Here is a 19,647-nt window from a genome sequence, read left to right as displayed (position 1 = left end):
TGTGCCCTTCCTTGTTTTAGGTTTAGTTTGCTCTTCTTTTTCCAGTATTTTAAGGTGGAAGATTAGATTACTGTTTTGAGATCTTTCTATTTTTTTTCCTTAATATAGGCCTGTAAATTTCCCTCCAAGCACTGCTTTAGCAGCGTCCCTTAAGTGTGGTATGTTATGTATTTGTTTTCATTTTTCTCTCTTATTTGCATTTATTGTTTTTTCTTTGATCCACTGGTTATTCGGGAGTGTGTTGTCTCATTTCTACATATTTGTGAATTTCTCTAATTTTATTGTCGTTGATAATTGCATTCCATTGTGATTGACATCATACAAAGCATGTTCTCCGATCATTTCAAATTTGTTGAGGATTGTTTCGTTGCCTAAGTATGTTTCTCCCTGAGAATGTTCCATGTGCATTTGAAGAATGTGATTTGCTCTTGTCAGGCCAGTGTTCTATAGAAGTCAGTCTGGTGTGGTTGGTTTATAGTGTTCGGGTCTTCCTTGTCCTTGTTGATCTTCTGCCTACTTGTTAATACAGTATTGAAAATACTTTCTGGGAGGTCTTAACCTCAGAGCTTGGATTTATGCCAGCTGGTAGAGCACGATCGGTGTATATCATAGCATTTCTCAAGGTTTCAGTGTGTTGACTGTCAGAAGGACATCCACTCCTTGCTTGGGATTGTTGTGAGGTTAAGGTCATGGAGCCCCCTGGCCGTCCTGTGCTCCTGTTTCAGCTCCGAGCCCCCGACGAGCCTCAGCCCAGGCCACAGGCAGTCGACCTGCCCCAGGCAGAGGTGCCACCAGTGAAAGGAAACGTGCCCAGTGATGGCGAGCCCCAGACACCAGCCCCCAGTTCTGAGGTGGCTGTGGATTTGAGGAGACGAGGTGAGAAAGGTGAGTGAAGCTTGGTAATTATACACGGAAGCCCTCTGCAAAGCCATGTGATGACAGCTCGTGTCCAATATTTGTGCACGGGGCCTCAGGACAGAGTGTCCCTGCTGGAGGCAGTTGGTGAGCTGGGTTTGGGCTGCAGGAGGAAGGTGACGGTCTCTGTGGGCACCGGGAATTGGCCCCTCCCTCTCTTACCTCTCGTCCCTGTAAACCAAGTGCCTTGTTCTTTGGCAGCTGTGTAAAGAGAGGCCCAGGCCGTGCTTTATTGAGGACATCAGCGGGACTGTGGGATTACGGGGAGATGGCTGAGTTCTGGGCAGCTGTCACTGGGAACCAGGGGCTGCTGTGTCCCTGTGGAATGACTCCGTGGCGGCCGGCACAGCCCACTCCCAAGTACTTGTCTCCGTTATTGCCATCAGATAACCTCAGCTTGTCGGTTGTCCCTGTAATCAGGATAACTGAGTCCAAATTTTTTCCCTGAAGCACTTCTCTCTTCCTCATGGGTCTGAAGATGAGCTGCAGGTTGAGTGGCACCTGGAGTCTTTACGGAGTCACAGAGTAAATTACCCAGTTGCTCCCCTAGCCACAGCCCCTGGGAAGGCTCCAGAAACTGAGTGGTATGAGGGGTTGTGTTTTTGTTCCAATGAAAGTAAATGCTGGTGAGGTTGCAGTGAACGGTGTTCTGTGCACAGAGGAGACCAACGAGATTCAGGCCGTCGGCGAGGAGGCTCTTCAGAGGGACGGGCCGGGGCTGCCGCCGGCACCGCCGGGCCCAGAGCAGGCGGCCGATGTAGACAGGCCTGCGGGTGGAAGAGGCACTGGGGAAGCGGAGGCGGTGGGCCACACCCCACGGGCGCCAGCAGCCTTGCTGGAGAGCCCAGAGAACCAGGACACCGAGGACCTAGAGCGGGACCAGCTGGTCGTCCCCGACGGGCAGGAGGAGGAGCAGGACGCTGACGAGGAAGGTGCGTGAGCTGCTCTGTGGGCGTCCGCAGACTCCTTTCCTCCAGCCATCCCCTGACACTGGAGGGGCCCCTAGGAAGCTTCCCGAACAGCAGTTTGCCATCTGCTGGTCTCATTCCTTGGGTGTCTTACTGAGTGGGAGGCGGGAGGGAAGAGCTGTGTGCTCGCACCAGTTGCAGGTTCACAGGGAGTCGGTGGGGGGCGGGGGGCGTCTCAGTGGAAGGCCTGACGTGGGTGCTAGGTGTCTTGTGAACGTAGCCCACGCTGGACCACACGCCTGGCCTGCGTCTTCCGCAGCCTCATGTGGTGTGGTGTTGCCACCGGTGCCCTGGGAATGGAGGGAGGGATGACTGGGTAGAGGGGGTTTTGTGCCAATGTGAGCATTGCAGCAAAGTGACACGTGACTCCTCCCTCTCTGGTTTGGTTGACTTTTCTTTAAAGGCTCACGAAAGTGTGGGAAATGGAGATCAGCACAGTATCCTGGGGTGTACTTGGGTCCCTAAAAGGTGTGGAAGACTTCACTCCTGGCCGGGCCAGGAACACTTAGGAAGAGAAGATACCTGTCAGTGGGATGACCCACTAACAGGAGTGGGGAATGTGCTTGTTTGTGAAAATTACCTTGATGTTCTTTCGATCTAATTTGTATTCAAGTTTCTCTTTCTGAGGAATGTGCTCTCATGAGGGTGCAGTTGAAGAATTAAAAAGAAAAGGAAAGTCAGGGAGCCGACCCAGTGGCACTCAGGTTTCAGACTGGCCGTGGAGCATAACAGCTGAAGATTGGTTCGAGGTCCCGCAGGGCCTGCAGGATACACGTCATCCTGGGGCATTTGTAGTGACCTGATTTACAAGAAAGTGGCAAGGGCCAAAGGCATGTGCTTCACTTCCATGTCAGGCAGTGAGCACAGGGAAACATACCAGAGTGAAGTCTACCAATATGTGTGTATGAGACATTCATGTGAAACCCTATGAATGTGTCTCTTGAACGCATTTCGTCCTGATCTTTTCTGGTTGTTCTCTGCGGTGCTGACTTTAGTGATGAATAGTTGAATTGTGTAGGCAGGATGGAAAAAGCCATCCTTCGACTCCCAGTAGCTGCTCTATTTCCTTCTGTCAGAATCACCAGCCCTTCTGTGGAGGTGCCGTCATTAACTAGAAACCTGTTGTTTCCAGCAACAGTGGTGCCTTCCTTTAACTTTGAGTGGATTGTCTCTTCAGAAAACTGGAATATGGGTTTAATTCATTAGGTTCCTCAGTTCCAGCCCTGAGTATTGACCTGTGTTGAGGGCTATGGTTTATATGGACTCAGAGTTTAATTAGACAGAACATAAGTAGAGACTTCACACCTGCTGTTTGTTCAGGCAGCAGGCACACAAGTCCCCCCTGCCTCCTGAGAGGTCACAGAAAGACTGGATCATTAAGCTGTGACCCGGAAAACCCCAGTCCTGGGCTCGGGTGCCCCTGTGGCCTCGAGAGAGAAATGATGTGGGTTGTGTGCTCTGTGCCTGTGCTTGTTTGCAGGGAGAAACCAGCAGAAGCTGGGAGGAGAGGAGGACTACAACATGGACGAAAATGAGGCAGAATCGGAAACAGACAAGCAGGCAGCCCTTGCAGGGAATGACAGAAATCTGAATGGTAAGAAGTGTAGTGGAGGCGGGGGTGGGGAGTTTCGCCTTGCATTTCCCCTTGTGGTCCTTCACTTTGGCAGTGACTAAATGCGTCCCAACATTACTGTTGTAAGTAATCCATCATTTGAAGGAGACTTTCTTTTCTTCAGAAGCCTTTAAACATCGTGCAGTGGAGGGAGGGGATGGCAGAGAAGCCCAAGATGAAGACCTTTCAGAAAATCTGCGTGTTCAGGGGGCTGAAGCCCTCGGGTATCAGCTGGAGCATTTGTCTTCGTGACTTCTAGGGGTTTCCTGACAGAATGGCTAGGTCACCACTTGATCACTCTGTAGCAACAGTCAAAAGGCCTCACTGTCTGCACAGTACTTCCAAGCAGCTTTTTATAGTGGCACTTTGTGTTATTATTTTGAATTTTTAAAGGATGCAGGGCAGTGGGATGTATCAGATTCTGGATTTGTCCATTGGCTTGTGATTGGATTCTGGTTGGACATCTTGTAGCTGTATGTGCCCTTCTTGTTTCACACCGGGAGGCACATACTGGTTTAGTGACAGCACTGCCTGCCAGGTCTCGACATCGCGAAGGTCCATCTTCCCTTTGTCACTCGAGGGGGATGCTTTGAAATGGTGTGGCTTTAGCATCCATTGGACACCCTGTCTACTGGTGGCTTTCCTGACCCTGTCACCCTTCACATCTATTACCTCCTGTTCTTGAAGGATCCCTCCGACCACATACTCTTGTTTTAGTATCCTGTGCTTCCTTGGTTCCCTTTTTTAAAATTCATTTTTCTGTCAGATTCTTGGTGTTTCCTTTCTTAGTTTTTAAGAGTTCTTTTATATGCTAGGGAGATTGCCCTTTATCCGTGATGTCAGTTGTAAATACTCCCAGTTTGATTTTTGGTTTTATATAGTGTCTTTCTGCCATATGACTTTTAAAATCTTTTATGTCCTCCCCTCCCCCTTCTCCCCATCCTCTAGACTTATCCCCTATCCTGATCTTTCTAGTCGTCGCAGACTTTGAGTCTGGAGTTCTCTCTTGTCCCACAAGAGAGTGGATGCAGAATTGAATACAAGAGAGGCTAATGTCCGGGAGGAAACAAGAACCCTGAGAAAGGGTCCTTGCTCTGTTTTTGTTAGGATCAGAAGGCTTACAAACATGATGTACGTGCAGAAAGAGACAATGAAATAGTGATCATTAACTCGGGTGTGAGATATGTGGTGTTAGGGGTTTGGGTCAATACAAAACAAAATCCCAGTGCTGAGCAGATGGCTGTTTATGGCAGGCACTAGGTGCTATGTCTGTTTATCTTAGCTTTTCTAGGGACTAAGACAGAGCATGCTACCTCAGGGTCAACAAGGCATTTTTCTCACTAATTAGCTCTGGGCATTTTCACCCTGTGGCTTTTGTGCCCTATGCTTTTACTTAATGACTAACCCTGGGCACTTTCGCCCTGCTGCCGTGGCTTTCTGCCTCTACCTGTTTTCGAACAGACACTTTCTTTCTGTGGAAGTGGCTTTCCGCTCTGTGCTTTGTTCTACGATGAGCGCTTTCGTCCTGTGGCGGCTTTCTGCCCTAAGCCTTGTTAACCCATTGGTGCAAACTCAGAGAATTCTTAAACTTATTCCCCACATCTAGTAAGCGTTTTCTTGCATTGCTTTATGGGTTTATTGCTCAAGTGGGTCTCCCTGAACACCGTAATTTAGTTTTTCCCATTTCCTTAGAATTGATACATCTTTAAGTCTCTCTCAGTCTACAGCTTCCCCTTCCATTCCTTTTCTCCGTTTGCCCTGGAGTTTTCCACAGTCTATACAGTGCTGGTTATATATTCATAGTACAGCTTAGTATGTTCTTATTTCTGCTCTGTTTCCTGTAAATTGGCAGCTGATATCCAGAGGCTTGATAAGACTCTGTTTGAATTCAAGCCTGTGGTAACATGGTAGGTGGTGGTATGTTCTTTCATCAGGAGGCAGGTAATGTCTTTGTTTTTGTGATGGAAGGATCAGTTGATGTTCAGTGCCTTCCTTAATTCTTTGGTGGTGGTGTTCTAATTGAACCATTTCTATTTCATTGGTTGATTAGGATATTTTTATAAATAGGCAAGTCAGTGGTTTTAGTCATAGAACGTAGGATAAATGCTTCTTTTTATTTATCAATTTTCACAATAACGAATTATTTTTCCTGTTATCCTTTGAAGGCGATGATTTTAAATATACAAACTTAATGGATTTAAACCTATTATGATGGGTTTCATTCAGTTGTATTTATTCTTTTTGAAGTTCAAGTTGTCCCATCTTCTTTGACTAGTGGGACCTTCCCCACTTTTATCTGCTTTTCAGGTCCCTTGTCCCTACTCAGCCTCTGCTCTCTTTCACACTCAGCTGAGTTTTCCTTTTTTTTTTTTTTTGCTCGTGGGGCTCTATGTGGGAAGGAGCCCCAGCAGATGAGTTTCAGAAGTTCGTGGGGCTCAGCCTCCCCCAACCCCCTCGTCTTTGCCATGGCCACTTTGTGGTCACCTGCTGTGGGGGTGGCAGAAACCCTCTTGCTTCAAGCGGCAGTTTGTACATTGGCCCAGTACTTTCTGGTGTAAATGTGTTGCCTGTTTGGGGTTCTTTTCTCCTCTTCTCAGGTCCATCAGGTGCTCCATTGCTCCCATTTTTTTTCTAGACACCATCTGCTGCTGTTTGTCTCTGCCTGTGTTTTGGGGTCTGCATGATTCCTTGTCATCTACTCTTGCTGTGAATGTCTGTGGTTTTTGAGTTTTTTAATGTAGTGGCTTCATGTGGGGACCCAGAGATTCAAAAACTGTGCCACTGTTGTCACTGTCTTCCCAGGATCATCTGGTTTTATATTTTACATTTAGATCTCCGATTCATTTGATTAACATCAAATGTATTCAAGTATGTGGCACAAGTTTGGGTCCAATTTTCTTTGTCCGATGAGCCGTTCATTTGGCCCAGCACCATCTCAAGGCTAGTGATTTGAGGCACTACCTTTACCAAATAGATTTCCATTTGTACTCAGATCTACTTTTTGGTCTTTTTGTTCCATTGGTTTCTCTGCTTACTCACACTGTACCACAATGTTCTAAGTGTAACAGCTAGTCCTTCTGGAAAATCTCAGTCAAGATCTCTTTGAATAATGCTTCTTCCCATTTTCCTTCTTTAACTCAGATCAGAAATGTTAGATCCTGGGGCAACTGGGTGGCTCAGTTAGTTAAGTGTCCAGCTCTTGGATTTTGGCTCAGGTCATGATCTCAAAGATCACGAGATTGAACCCTGTGTCAGGCTTGGTGCTGATAGTGTGGAGCCTGCTTGGGATTTTCTTTCTGTCCCTCTGCCCCTCCCCTGCCCTCTCTCAAAATAAATAAACTTAAAAAAAATCTATCATATTAAAAAAAAAAAAAAGACCTTACCATTCTTTTCCTGTCTCTTACCCCCTTTTTCATATTACCCATTTCTTTTTCTTTAAATTTATTTAATGTTTGTTTATTTTTGAGAGAGTAAGAGAGCGTGAGTAGGGGAGGGACAGAGAGAGAAGGAGACACAGAATGTGAAGCAGGCTTCAGGCTCTGAGCTGTCAGCACAGAGCCTGATGCAGGTTCAAACTCATGAACTGTGAGATCATGACCTCAGCTGAAGTCAGACACTTAACTGACTGAGCCACCCAGGCGCCCCTCATATTACCCATTTCTGCCTCTCTACCCTGCATTCAGAATGATTTCCTCAGACATAGCTTCTAGTTCACCAATTTTTCCTTCAGCTATGCCTTCTCTGTTCTTTAACTCATGCTTTGCTTTCATTTCTAAGTATTCTTATTCCTTGCTCCTATTTTCAAACATCTTTTATTTCTTTAAATATATCTGAGTTTTGGGGCATCTGGGTGGCTCAGTCAGTTAAGCATTCAACTTCAGCTCAGGTCATGATCTTGCAGTTCATGAGTTCAAGCCCTGTGTCGGGCTCTGTGCTGACAGCTTAGAGCCTGCTTCAGATTTCTGTGTCTCCTCTTCTGCCCCTCCCCCACTCATGCTCTCTCTCTCAAAAATAAACAAACATTAAAAAATATATATAAATATAATCTCCAAGTTTTCTATACCATGTTTTCCAATTGCAGTGTCTGAAAACCTTGTGGGTATTTCTTTTGTTTCTGCAGATTGTCCTCATGATAGCTTGCTTCCTTGTGTTTTGTGCTTTTTAACTGTGAGCTAGTTTCCTGGGAACTTTATCTGTAGGAAGTCTCAGGGGACTGAGTTAGAGTAGTATTGCACTAGAGATCATTCACCTCTATTAGTCTCAAGGAGGGTTACAGACTCACTACCACTTCAGTAAATTCTCTTCGGATTTTTTTGTTTCACATAGGAAAATTGAGTTCAAATTATACACTTGCATGGTTGTCTCGATTAAAAGTCCCACATTCTAACCACTTAGGTTTTCTTGTTGCCCATTTTCACTGCACCACTTTTCCATTACCTTTAAACCAAGGACATGAGCATTTGGAGTTTCAGTTTTATATACGGGTCTGCTTCTGGACTTGCTGCCTTGAGTGCAGTCCTCATCTTTATGTTTTGTTCCTCTGCATCTTTTGATGCTATGAAGGGAGAAGCCCGGAGTCTTCAGGCTTCAGAAGTCCTCAGGGCAGGTGTAGCTTTGATGCTTATTACCTTTAGGAGTTCTTTTACTTCATTTTTGGCCTCGTAGATTCCTTCTTCTTTTTTTAACGTTTATTTATGTTGAGAGAGAGTGAGAGAGGGGCACAGAGAGGGAGAATCCCAAGTAGGCTCCACACTCAGCATGGAGTCCTAGGCGGAGCTCCATCTCATGACCATGAGATCACAACAACCTGAGCTGAAATCGAGTTGAATGCTTAACTGACTGAGCCACCCAGGTGCCCCAGATTCCCTTTTATTTATTCCTTTTTATTATAGACGATGCATTTTAGTATCTTAAAATTTAACTTTTTAATTTAAAAATAAAATAATATATACCCTTCACCCAGGTTTCCCAAATGTTAACATCTTATAATGAAGACATTAATACTGACACAATGCTATTATTCTGATGTAGTGAAGTGTCCAACTAATACCACTTTTCTGATCCAAGATCTAAATCCATGATTAAACACTGCATTTATTGTCATACCTCCTTGGCTCCTTTAACCCCAAACCATTTGTCTTCATCATTTACGACGTTGATAGTTTTTGAAGTGTTGTAGCGAGTTATTTGCTAGAAAGTCCCCCAATTTGGGTTTGATTCAACAGTGCTTCTTTAAAATATCTTTTCATATTTCATCCAGCATGCCAGTGGCTATAGTTGGTAGAGTTGAGGGTTCTAGAAATGGGAATCCTAACTTGATTTTTAAGTTATTTTCAGACTGTGTAGGCAATTTAATGCAGAACATGAACATATTAGCAATTCAGAATTTTAAGCAAATACAAAGCCAGCTTTTCTGTTCCTTATCATTGGTTGCACCTCAGTCCTGGGAGGATTGCACACCTTTTCTGGTGTGGTTACTGCCTTACACCTCTTTCACCATCCTTTTAAGTCAGTAGTGTCCTAAATGTCTGGCTTTGCAGTGAAGCTTTGGGCTCTTTCATCCCCTACACTCAGGTGCTCCACAAAGCAAGGACAGAGGCAGAGAAAAATGCTCTGTCAGCTCTTTTAAGTTGAAGAATTATCACCATCGTATCATTAAAATAGTTTTCAGACCCTGCTGACTCCAGGGAGGTTAGAAAAAGGCATTCCTTCCAGCTTTAATAGAGAACTTTTTGATTTTTAAAAAATTTTTTTAATGTTTTATTTTTGAGAGAGAGAGATACCGGGGAGGGGCAGAGAGAGACACACACAGACACAGAATCTGAAACAGGCTCCAGGCTCCGAGCTGTCAGCATAGAGCCCGACGTGGGGCTTGAACTCAGGAACTGTGAGATCATGACCTGAGCTGAAGTCAGATGCTGACCTGAGCTGAAGTCAGATGCTTAACTGAGCCACACAGTCACTCTGAATAGAGAACTTTAAAAGACAGTTACTAATTTAAGGCAGCCATTTAATTCATTTAAGCAAATCACCATTTAATATGTAGTAGTTTTAAGTCAGCATGGTGGTTTTAGATTTTGTGAGGTCTTTTCCTGTCCTTTGTGTGTCAGGGGATAGAGCAAGGACGGTGGAGCTACAGGGAGGCTTTGGGCTTCGTCTCCGTAAAGGGAAGACTTTGCAGTAGAGCTGACGGGGGTGGGGGGCGGCGGTAGATGTACCGCAGTGCAGTGCCTGCGTCGGGCTCAGAGTTTCACAAACAGGGATGCAAGCAACACACAAGGGTTGTGATGTTATCAAAAAATGTTAGTACGTTTTGTGTTGTCCATTTTAGAGGGCAATGGGGCATTATTTCACTATTTTAAATAGGGAGTTTTTATTTGATAGCTTTATTTCATGGCACCTTTGTGGCCAGACCTGTAGCCTCTTTGCTCTGCTGTCCTTGATTGGGAATGCAGTGCCCCGTGATATTGCCGTGGGAGATGCTGTCCTCTTGATGAGGCAATTTCTGGACACTTGGGTCAAATGCAGCCTGCCTGGCTGGTTTTCCTAAATGTTTTGATATCAGAATATTATGTGTTTTTTTTTTTTTTTTCTTTTTTAGTTCTTAATGCTGAAAATCAGAAAGGAGACATGATAAATTTACTTGATCAGCGTGAAAAGAGGAATCACACACTCTGAATCGATTGGAATCCTGTACTTGATGTCAGGATTGAACAGAGATCACTACAAAATATTTATGAGGGGTTGAATACTGTGAAATGTACTAAGTAAAATACACATCTAAAGATGATTGTTGTGGAGTTTTAATATGTATTTTATGTAGGAAAATGATGGTCTGTTAGGTGGTTTTTGGGGGTATTTTTGAAGTGTGTACCATGGTGTCAATTTGTCAGCTGATAGGTAAGAGAAGATCAACACCAAAAATAGAACCCAGGGTCTCCTGCAAGTATGGTGACAGTGGCACTTCTTCTGGAATGTAACTTTGCTGAAAACAATCAGAGCCTGTAGGAAGAGTCTGTCTTCTGACACCAAGAAGACCCACCACACCTGGGCATTCTTCTCTGGTCCCTCTGGTGTCCCCATCACATGCTGTGCTGAGCAGCAGGTACCAGCCTGGTATTTCTGTTCTCCCCGATCAGCAATGAATGATTACTGGTTTATGCTGTCATGCGCTCACTTCTGGTTCATTCTGTGGCCTAGAGCGCAAAAGTGTTAATGCAAACATCACTACCAACAGTTTTGAACAAGTCTGTAGACAGAGACATTTTGTGAGAAATTTTTAAAAGACCACTTGTATAACCTTTGTCATTAATGTACAAAAATGCTTCTAAGTGACTTATAATTTGAACATTTGTTCTTACTTTGCTTAGTTATGTGTGGGCAAAGCAAAATTGTTTCTAAGAAGTCCGTATCACCAAGAGCCACAAATGGATTGACTTTTGCCACTACGGGGGCAGCAGCAGAGCTGATCCTGGGGCTGTGGCAGAGCACGGAGGGCAGCAAGGCACATGGTGGCGTGTTTGCTGTGGACAGACTGCCCGTTCACTACAGGAGGACAGGAAGCTGACGCTTAAGGGTATATACAGTTGTTACACAGATGGAAAGTTTAGAAAGGCTGGAGAAACACAAGTTGTTTTTGGCAGTCTATACGTTTGGCTCGTAGTAGATGACTGTTTTAAAAAGTGATTTAAAAATCAATGTTAATTTGAAAAGGACTAATCCTAATTCACATTGAGCTGCTTCTCAGTATTTCTGGTAAATAGGCTCTTGCCACTTACGAATGACTGGCAGTCTCACTTGTGTGACTCTCAGGCCCTCTAAAGGGCAAGTGGGTGGTGATGCTTATTAGAGAGGAAATGGGGGCCCAGAGAAGTTAGAGCCCTGCAGGCCAGACAGCTGGCAAGCTGGACACCGGCCCCTCAGCTGGTCTGGACTCCCCATACCCCTGGCAGGCCCTGAAGGCAGGACCTGGTTTGCATTCAGGTTAAGATCTCCAATGTGAATGTTACTCATGTAGGATATTTTGTTAATCACTAAGATTAAACTCTTCCACCTGGAAAAGGCAAAGAAGGGTGTTAAACACAGCTTTGTAAGGTTTTATCTAAGTCCTTGTCCAACTTCCCTTTGTGTCTTAGCCTTAGGGCTGATAGTTTTGCTTTTTCAATAATTAATAAAGTCTCTTCATTTCACGTTTAATCAGTGTGCATAGTTCTGAGAAATAAAGGACTGTTAGTCCAATTGCTTTGTTTTCCCTTCATGCCGTACTGGGTCCCTGAAGAATCAGCTTGCAAACTGAATTAAGGGTGGTGATTTGCCTTATTAAACCTTTTGTGGACTGAGCTGGGATGTGAATATAAATAAAAAAAAATAACCACACTGATTCCATCTTCATGTGCTGAGGCTCCAAAGGCCATTCATTCAGGAGGGGTGTCCTGTGAGCTGTTTCTCCAGACAGTCGTGCTTTATTACCCCTGGCTTACCTTGAGATCACGCAGGCACCTATTGCAAGGCAACGATTCATAGATGTGTTGTGGTTTTTATTTTAAACAAAAACCTGTGTAATAAGCAAGTAGATCTCAAATCCCCTACACTTCGGTTTTTTGGTTTCAGCCAAAATTAAATCAGCTATTCCCATTTTTAATAGGTGCGAACTTTTAAATTCACACCTTCCTCTATACTCAAAATGGCGTGTAGACAGGAGTGTGAGGATTCATCTCTTTTCTACAGATGGGACTGCAGATTCCCTACGCAAGACGCAATCAGATTTCCTGAAGTGTAAGCACTGCACATAATGTACTTTCATGTGATGGAATTTGAGAAATAAACCAATCCCTGTTAAGTCTGTGTGCGGTCATTCTATAACTAGACCAATAACTAGCAGGATTGTTTGGTAGTATCTGGTTATCCATTCACAGTGGAACCTGAGGTACGAATTCAAGGTTCTTTAAAGTCCAAGGGATCAGTCTACTCCCACTAAGAGATTATTAATTACAAATAATCGATAGTTTATAGGACACTCAACTTCTAATGCTGATCTCTGAAGTGAATTTTAGAAAAAACACAAGAAGATTCCATTAACTGGGTTATATATTTTTTCATATTGTCAGCTTAGGCTTTGAAAATGTTCATTAGTGTCTGAGTTGGGGAAACGGCTTGTGTAAATAATGGTATGTGTTAGTTCTCAGAGAGCAGTACAAAGTGTACTAAGCTACTGTCCCTTAGAAAATGGCTTATAAAATTCTGATAATGTATATATTGAAGGCTTACTCAAAGTTGGTATTCTCACATGCATTTAAAAAGCTAAAGTAAAATGCTTCATCGTTGGTGTGCCTGTGAAACACATCTCTGGGAAAGTTAAAGGACTTGACATCTTTAAATTATGTATAAATTTCATACAATGAGCTTTGTAAACCAAGGCCCTCACTAGTTGAGACAAATTACACCATCTAAAGTAGAATAAAAATCCCTGATAGCATGAGAAAGGAAGATGGATGTGCAGCGAAGGAAGGGTGGGGTCTCTAGCGATGGGTCTGCAGGTACAGGTGGACTGAAGTCTGTTTTCCAAGCCAGCAGATCCTGGAAAGATCCCCACTTGAAAATATTTCACAGGTTAAACTGAGTATTTAGTAGTAACCAAAAAGGAGTATGTCACATTTAAACCTAACCCTACACATAATCTATACATTCCTACCTTTTGAAAATGTCACTAGCCAACATTACGCATAATGTTTTAAAAGTGCCAAAAGGACAGTTAAAGGATGTTTTTAAAAACCTCTATATTCTTACAGGTATATAATTTAAGACATCATGACACACAAAATCACAATCCCCATGTAATTTGGTCTCCCTATATAGTCTAGAGCCCCCCCCCACCCGCCATTCCCTTTAAATGTATTTTGCCAAAACCCCATACAAGTGTTTGCTAAATCCCTTGTTTTGAAACTTCTGAATAATCTGTTTGAATGACTTTAAGTGTAAACACCTTCAATTCTTAACATGCATCAACAAAGTGCTGTTGTTTCTAATTTCCAGTGGTGCATTTTTTTTGTCAAGAAATTTATTAACCTTTACAAACACTATTTCCACTCATTCATAAAAAATGATTTATGATTAAATCTGTAATAAAACCATAGAACGTTCATCGATGCATTCAGTAAGACCAGTTTCATCCATGGAACATAACAAACCACTTTAAAACAGCAGTTTTCATTCACGTCGTATAAGGCTGTCAAATTAAAAGTATTTCTTATAATAGGTTGTTATCTAAGAAATCCATTTCACTTCACGTTACGTGGTAAGACTGACGGATGGATCCTCTTAGAATCTGAAAGTAGATTCTACCCCTTTATGACCCTTTCAGTCTCTCAAACAAGTTTCACAACAGGAAAATATTTGTGCGCAGAGAAATCAAATTCAGGAGGAACCTGTAAAGAAAGGCGGAAAGTAAACTAATGTATTTACAAATATTCAGACAGTACAGTTTTTTAGAGTTTCTCCAGATTTTAGAGGTAAGACAGCACAAGAGATACAAAACTGGTTTAATGACAAGTTAGAAACTAAACTGGAAGGAAAACTAGCTTAACTCTGGGTTTATGAAAGAACACTTAACAAAGGAAAATGGACTTAAATTACAGGAAAGAGTCATAGCGCGTTTTTTAGTTCCTGGGTCAACAGAGTACCAAGCAATGAGATGTATCTAGTAAAGCAAGGCAGAAGATAAGCCAGACAGGAAGAAGCTCGGGGAATAAACAGGTACATGTAATGGGCAAATGGTCAGCAGCACACCACATGTTGATACGGCACTGATGGTGTACCACCACCAGCAAGAGAAGTTTAAAGAATTTACCATCTCTTAAGCCATTCAACAAAGTCTGTTACCTTTTTTCCATAAATTTGTTTTCACACATTTTGTTTTACTCCAAGTCATTTGGTAATTTACACAGGGAGGGAGGGGAATGGAAGGGCAGATTTTAGAAACCAAGTCCATAAAATCTCTCCGTTTCAAAGCAAAATGGTACACTCAAGTTATTTTCTGCCGATGAACCTCTTTTTTGAATGTTTTAATTCTTTTTGTAATAATATTTATGCATCTTACTTAAAAAAGGTTTTACAATAATTTAACACCCATTTATTTTCCCCACAATGTACTTACCTTAGATTCCTTTTTGTGTCCTCCTGCCAATAACTTCATGACCACAAAGTTGGGTTTGGCAACCTTTAAAATTCTATTGACCTAAACAATGAGCAACATTAAGCTATCAAAACATAAAATTCATTTATGTCTTTACATTTTAGATTTTTTTAAATTTTTATTATTTTTGTTTTATTAAACAAAGGCAATTGAGCAACATGGACAGACATACTTTTCCACAGGGCTCTAGTTTGGTCAGCCCGGACAGCCTAGAAGGGCCCCTAGGTCTCCCTCTCATTGAACCTGAAGAATGTCAGGCTGCAGAGGTGGCAGCAGGGCACTTGGTGTGGCCCAGACTGTGCAGTTTGTCTGCTATAAATCCCACCTCTGCCAGGTACTAGTTATGAAATCTTTGAGTTCTCTAGCCTCTTTGTTCCTCAGTTTCTTCATCTATAAACATGGGGGCAATAATGTGACTCATCCTGCAGACATGCTGGGAGGGTTACTAAATGAGCTGATACGTATCGTGAGCTGGGAACCACACCTGGCAGGGAGGCAGTGTCCTGTGTTTACAGTCACTCCTGACTACTACTCGCTCAAGAGCCTTCACCTAGACATGAACAGCAGAGGACAGGAATGCTGTATTCCTCTTCAAAGGGAGTAGTGTGCAGTTTGAGGAAAAATGTTCCCACTGTTCCTTGCTGACCTCTCTCCAGAAACACCCCTCATTGCAGGTCTGGAATGGCTTCTCCTCAGCCTCATCACACATCCACCTGTCCAGATGACAGCTCCGTCTGGCCATTTAACGGGCACCTCCCAACCTGAGCTCCTGACTTCCCAGCCCTGGCTCCCACCTGTTCTGCTCTACCCGCAGCCCTCCCCACTGGCTCCATCCATGCAGGGGCTCAGGCCCAAACCCTGATGTCCTCCTTAACTCTTCTTTTCCTCACCCACATCCGATCCATCTTGACCTTGGCATACTCAGAGAATGCAGTCACTTCTGATGACCTCCACCGTCCCCACCACCTCTCACCAGATTATTGCTGTGGCCTGCCAACTGGCTCCTCTGCTTCCACCTCTGCCCCTACCGCAGTCTATTTTCAGCACCAGGGCCAGAGTGATCTTTCAGAACAAAAATCCGCTCTGGTCACTGCTCTGCTCAAAACTCTCCAGCAGCGCCCCCCTTTGTTCACCCCGTTCCAGCAGTGGCCTAGGGACCTGTACACATGCAGATCCCACTGCCCACAGGGCTCAATTCCTGCAGCCCTGTGACTTGCTTTCTCACCTCCCTTTGAGATTTGCTCACAGGCCATCTTAATTAAAAAATGCCTAATCCCCCTCCCACCTCCCTACTTCTATTTGCTATCCCCATTCCTAGCTTGATTTTTCTTCATAGTACTTAATATCTTCTAGTACACTCTATTATTTATTTGGTGTCTGCCACACACTAGCCTCCACTGCCCTCAGGAGGGCTGGGATTTGTCTATTTTTTTTTCACTATTAAAAAAAATTTTTTTTAAGTTTATTTGAGAGAGAGAGACAGCACGTGCAGGGGAGGGCAGAGAGAGGGGGGAGAGAGAATCCCAAGCAGGCTCTGCACTGTCAGCACAGAGCCTGATGTGGGGCTTGAACCCAAGAACCACGAGATCATGACCTGAGTTGAAACCAAGAGTTGGACGCTTAACCAGCTGAGCCACCCAGGGGCCCCCACTAGTTTTTTACCACAGGGCTGAGGACATAGTAGACAAGTATTTGCTGAGTAAATGAATGAAGTCCACTGAAAAAAATCTATGCTATCTATTATAGGTACCTTCCTCTCCCCTTGTATTTTCTTTTACTGCATGGTTATACACGACAAAAAGTCCTCTCTCTCCTATCCTTGTTTCCCAAGGCACTCAGTTCCCCTCCCAAGAAGCAAACACTGTTATCAACTCCTATGTATCTTTCTGGAGATATATTATATTCCCATAATCCTTGCACACATACACACAGACTTGGTGGCAGCATACTATACACAGTTTATTACTTTGCTTTTTTTAAACTTCTTGTATCTTGAAGAACATCCCATTACAGTACATAAAGATCTTCTGTTGTCCTTTTATTGCAATATATGATGTATCGTAATTCATTTAACAGTCCCGACTGAGGGACAGTGAAATTTCCTTTGCCATCAGAATCCTGCTGCAATGAATACTCTTGTGTATTAAGCACTCATTTCCCACACGTGCTCATGCAGAAAAAATAAACCCCAAGAAGCAGAACTGCTTGGCCTAAGCATCTCTGTTTTTAAATAGAGAACTGCTATTAACTTCTCTTTCATGGAAGCTGTACCAAGATACACTCCCCAAAACAGTCTATTACAGGCAATGCATTCTCATTTACGGAATACATGCATTTCAATGTGATTAGGTACACAGCAAACTGTGAAAATAACAAGACTGCACAACTTTAGTATTCTACAAGTTCTAAGGTCTGTACGATGATATCTCAAAGCGTTCGAACTAGCATTTTAAATGGTCAAGTGGAATAAGGTTTTTACTTCCTGTGATAAATGACTAGATCATTTTTCATATTTAAAAAAAAAATTTTTTTAAAGTGTATTTATTGTGAGAGTGAGAGAGCATGAGTGGGGGAGGGGCAGAGAGAGAGGTGGGTACAGAGGATACGAAGCGGGCTCCGTGCTAACAGCAGAGAGCCCGACATGGGGCTCAAACTTACAAACTGTGAGATCACCTAAACCAAAGTCAGATGGCCACCGATTGAGCCACCCAGGCGCCCCTCATTCTTAATATTTTTAAGATTTATATAATTATATTTCAATATAGTAAACTACACATTAAAATAAATATTTTATATGTTAACATTTCTGAACTGTGGATCATTCTGGATCTTATTTGTGTTCTTCCTACTCATTTTACGGTTCTATGTCTTAATTTCTCCTTGCACTGATTTCTAAATTTGTACAAAAGAGCATTTACTTTCATCACATAAATTTTAAGTCTTAAAAGGCTAGGGTAAGCAAAGCCATTTAAAATCCTTGCCAAAACCACGACAGGCTTCACTATTAATACTGTTAAGGTTCATTTTTATAAACTGTCATCCAGTAGTAAGATACATATTTCCTGCCAAGCTTTTCCTCTAGAATTACTATGACTGCAGTCTTACCTCATGGTCTGGGTTTGGGATATTTTCCAGTATCATTTTTGCCTGCTGAAAGTGCTTACTAGCTGCAACATACAGTTCTGGAGACTGAGGAGGAGGGCTGTATTTATTGAGGTCAGACATTTCCTAAAAAGGGGGAAATGCTATATTATTCAAAACATGTTTAATACGAAAAACTCTAAAATACCTTTTTTAATTAAAGAATTCTTTACTGACTCATGATTTATATAGAGACACTAACGCAAATACTTGGTATATGTCCCTATTTTTCCTGTGTAATATTCAATTCTCAATCTCCATATGATCCTCATATGATCCTCATACTTAAAGTAACTCTCAATTTGATGAGTGCATCCAAAAAAAGCCAAGTAATTTTCACACTAATTAAAACTGCTCTTTTATCACCTTGTCACTGGCCCAATAATGGCTGGATTGGACCATTTTAACACAATGGCTAAGTACAAGACCTAAGGTCTAAGACGGAATGCTTTACAGTTGCTTCATGAGCCAAATCACCTTGAACTGCAGATAGTGCACCGGCGGTGGTGTCATCACACTGTTGAACGGAGCAAATCTGTGCTCATATCGAACTTGTTCACTATCAAGCTCAAACTTGGGTTTTCGAACCTTGCCATCCATGTCAAATGCTACCATGGTCTAAAGGGAAAAGAAAATGAGAAAAAAGATGATATCAACATGACAAAGTGAACATCCTTATTAATACAGAATAGAAAACAAGAAACAGCTATTTACACAGGGCTAAAACAACTTTAAGGCTCAGAAATCAGAAATAGGAAGAGAAAAACTGGCTTCAGTATTCATGATGTAATATGCCATCATTATATAAAAAATTGTCAAGTTCCAATGTTTAATATATTACTACCTTTCCAAGTGAAACTGTACCACATGCACATTATTTTTCTAGGACTTCCGCTTTCACAGTAGCTTTGAAACCTTCAAATAAAAGCTTCTAAAGAAAAAAAAGTAGGATATAATACGAAAAGCGCAGGTCCTATTTTTCAAACACAAGTCCGTGCTCTGTTTTATGTATTTGAATATAAATTGCAGCAAATAATCTCTCGAATTGCCAAGCACAACTTACGAGTTAGTATGTACTACCTCCTAAAAGTGCTTTGCTTAAGCTGTGGAGCTCACCCTCTTCCTAATATGCTCCTAAAGAAATACAAACCTCTCTCTTCCAAGAAACCTCTTCTGATCATGAACCAGAAATAAACTCTTCCTTCTCTTATTACTTGTGTCACACATGTCACCTGACCCGTCATTACCTAGACACTTGAGACAAGGATCACCTCTGATTAGACTCGGTATCCTTAAATGTACTCAGTAGAAGATATGTGACACACAGCAAGGGTGTTAAATTAACATCCGTTAATCAAATGAATTGATAATCAAACACTTGATAAACACTTGATAAACAAATTAATGAAAACTAGACTTGGGCAAAAGGTAATTTTCAAGCAGATGGTTAATAAACACAAAGGTGAAATCAGAATCTGGAAAGAATCACAGAAGAAAGCCCGTTTTAATTAAACTATGTGTTGAAAAGCAAAAAGAACTTCATTTGCGACAACTTACTTTAAACATTCCAGCGCACATATTCTGATATGCCTGGCTCATTGTGATCTCTCGGCTCAATGGGCGAACTGTAATTAAAAAGAAAATCACCCAGTCTTTTCCCCCTCCTCTCGCATTATTGCAGGAGAAAATCTAATTTAAAAAAAATCTTCCACCTTGTTTACTAAAATTAAAAATTCAGTTTGTTCCTACAGGTTAAATTTAGTTTTATGAACAAAATCTACAAATAATAAAATATAACTGGAAGGTTAAAAAGTCATATT

The 19,647-nt window shown here is 42.5% G+C and overlaps 2 protein-coding genes across 5 annotated transcripts in view; one reads left to right on the top strand and one right to left on the bottom strand.

Annotated features, from left to right (window-relative positions):
• Positions 1–12,334, top strand: part of GOLM1 (golgi membrane protein 1) — a 57,160-nt gene extending 44,826 nt beyond the window's left edge. For all 3 annotated transcript variants that reach the window (XM_042964336.1, XM_042964334.1, XM_042964335.1), the window contains exons 7-10: positions 726–885; positions 1,575–1,847; positions 3,364–3,477; positions 10,097–12,334. In XM_042964336.1, coding sequence (XP_042820270.1) covers positions 726–885; positions 1,575–1,847; positions 3,364–3,477; positions 10,097–10,173 — 624 coding nt within the window. In that variant the 3' untranslated portion in view covers positions 10,174–12,334. The remainder of the gene's footprint in view (positions 1–725; positions 886–1,574; positions 1,848–3,363; positions 3,478–10,096) is intronic.
• Positions 12,335–13,581: 1,247 nt separating this feature from the next.
• NAA35 (N-alpha-acetyltransferase 35, NatC auxiliary subunit) overlaps positions 13,582–19,647 on the bottom strand; it is a 94,809-nt gene continuing 88,743 nt past the window's right edge. For both annotated transcript variants that reach the window (XM_042964332.1, XM_042964331.1), the window contains exons 19-23: positions 19,385–19,452; positions 18,305–18,445; positions 17,792–17,914; positions 14,648–14,728; positions 13,582–13,919 (exon numbers count right to left, since the gene is read on the bottom strand). In XM_042964332.1, the coding sequence (XP_042820266.1) occupies positions 13,860–13,919; positions 14,648–14,728; positions 17,792–17,914; positions 18,305–18,445; positions 19,385–19,452 (473 nt within the window). In that variant the 3' untranslated portion in view covers positions 13,582–13,859. The remainder of the gene's footprint in view (positions 13,920–14,647; positions 14,729–17,791; positions 17,915–18,304; positions 18,446–19,384; positions 19,453–19,647) is intronic.

This window comes from Panthera tigris, chromosome D4, assembly GCF_018350195.1.
Source record: "Panthera tigris isolate Pti1 chromosome D4, P.tigris_Pti1_mat1.1, whole genome shotgun sequence".
Lineage (NCBI taxonomy): Eukaryota > Metazoa > Chordata > Mammalia > Carnivora > Felidae > Panthera > Panthera tigris.
Note: the sequence above shows the minus strand (reverse complement) of the source record. Positions and strands in the feature narration are given on the sequence as shown.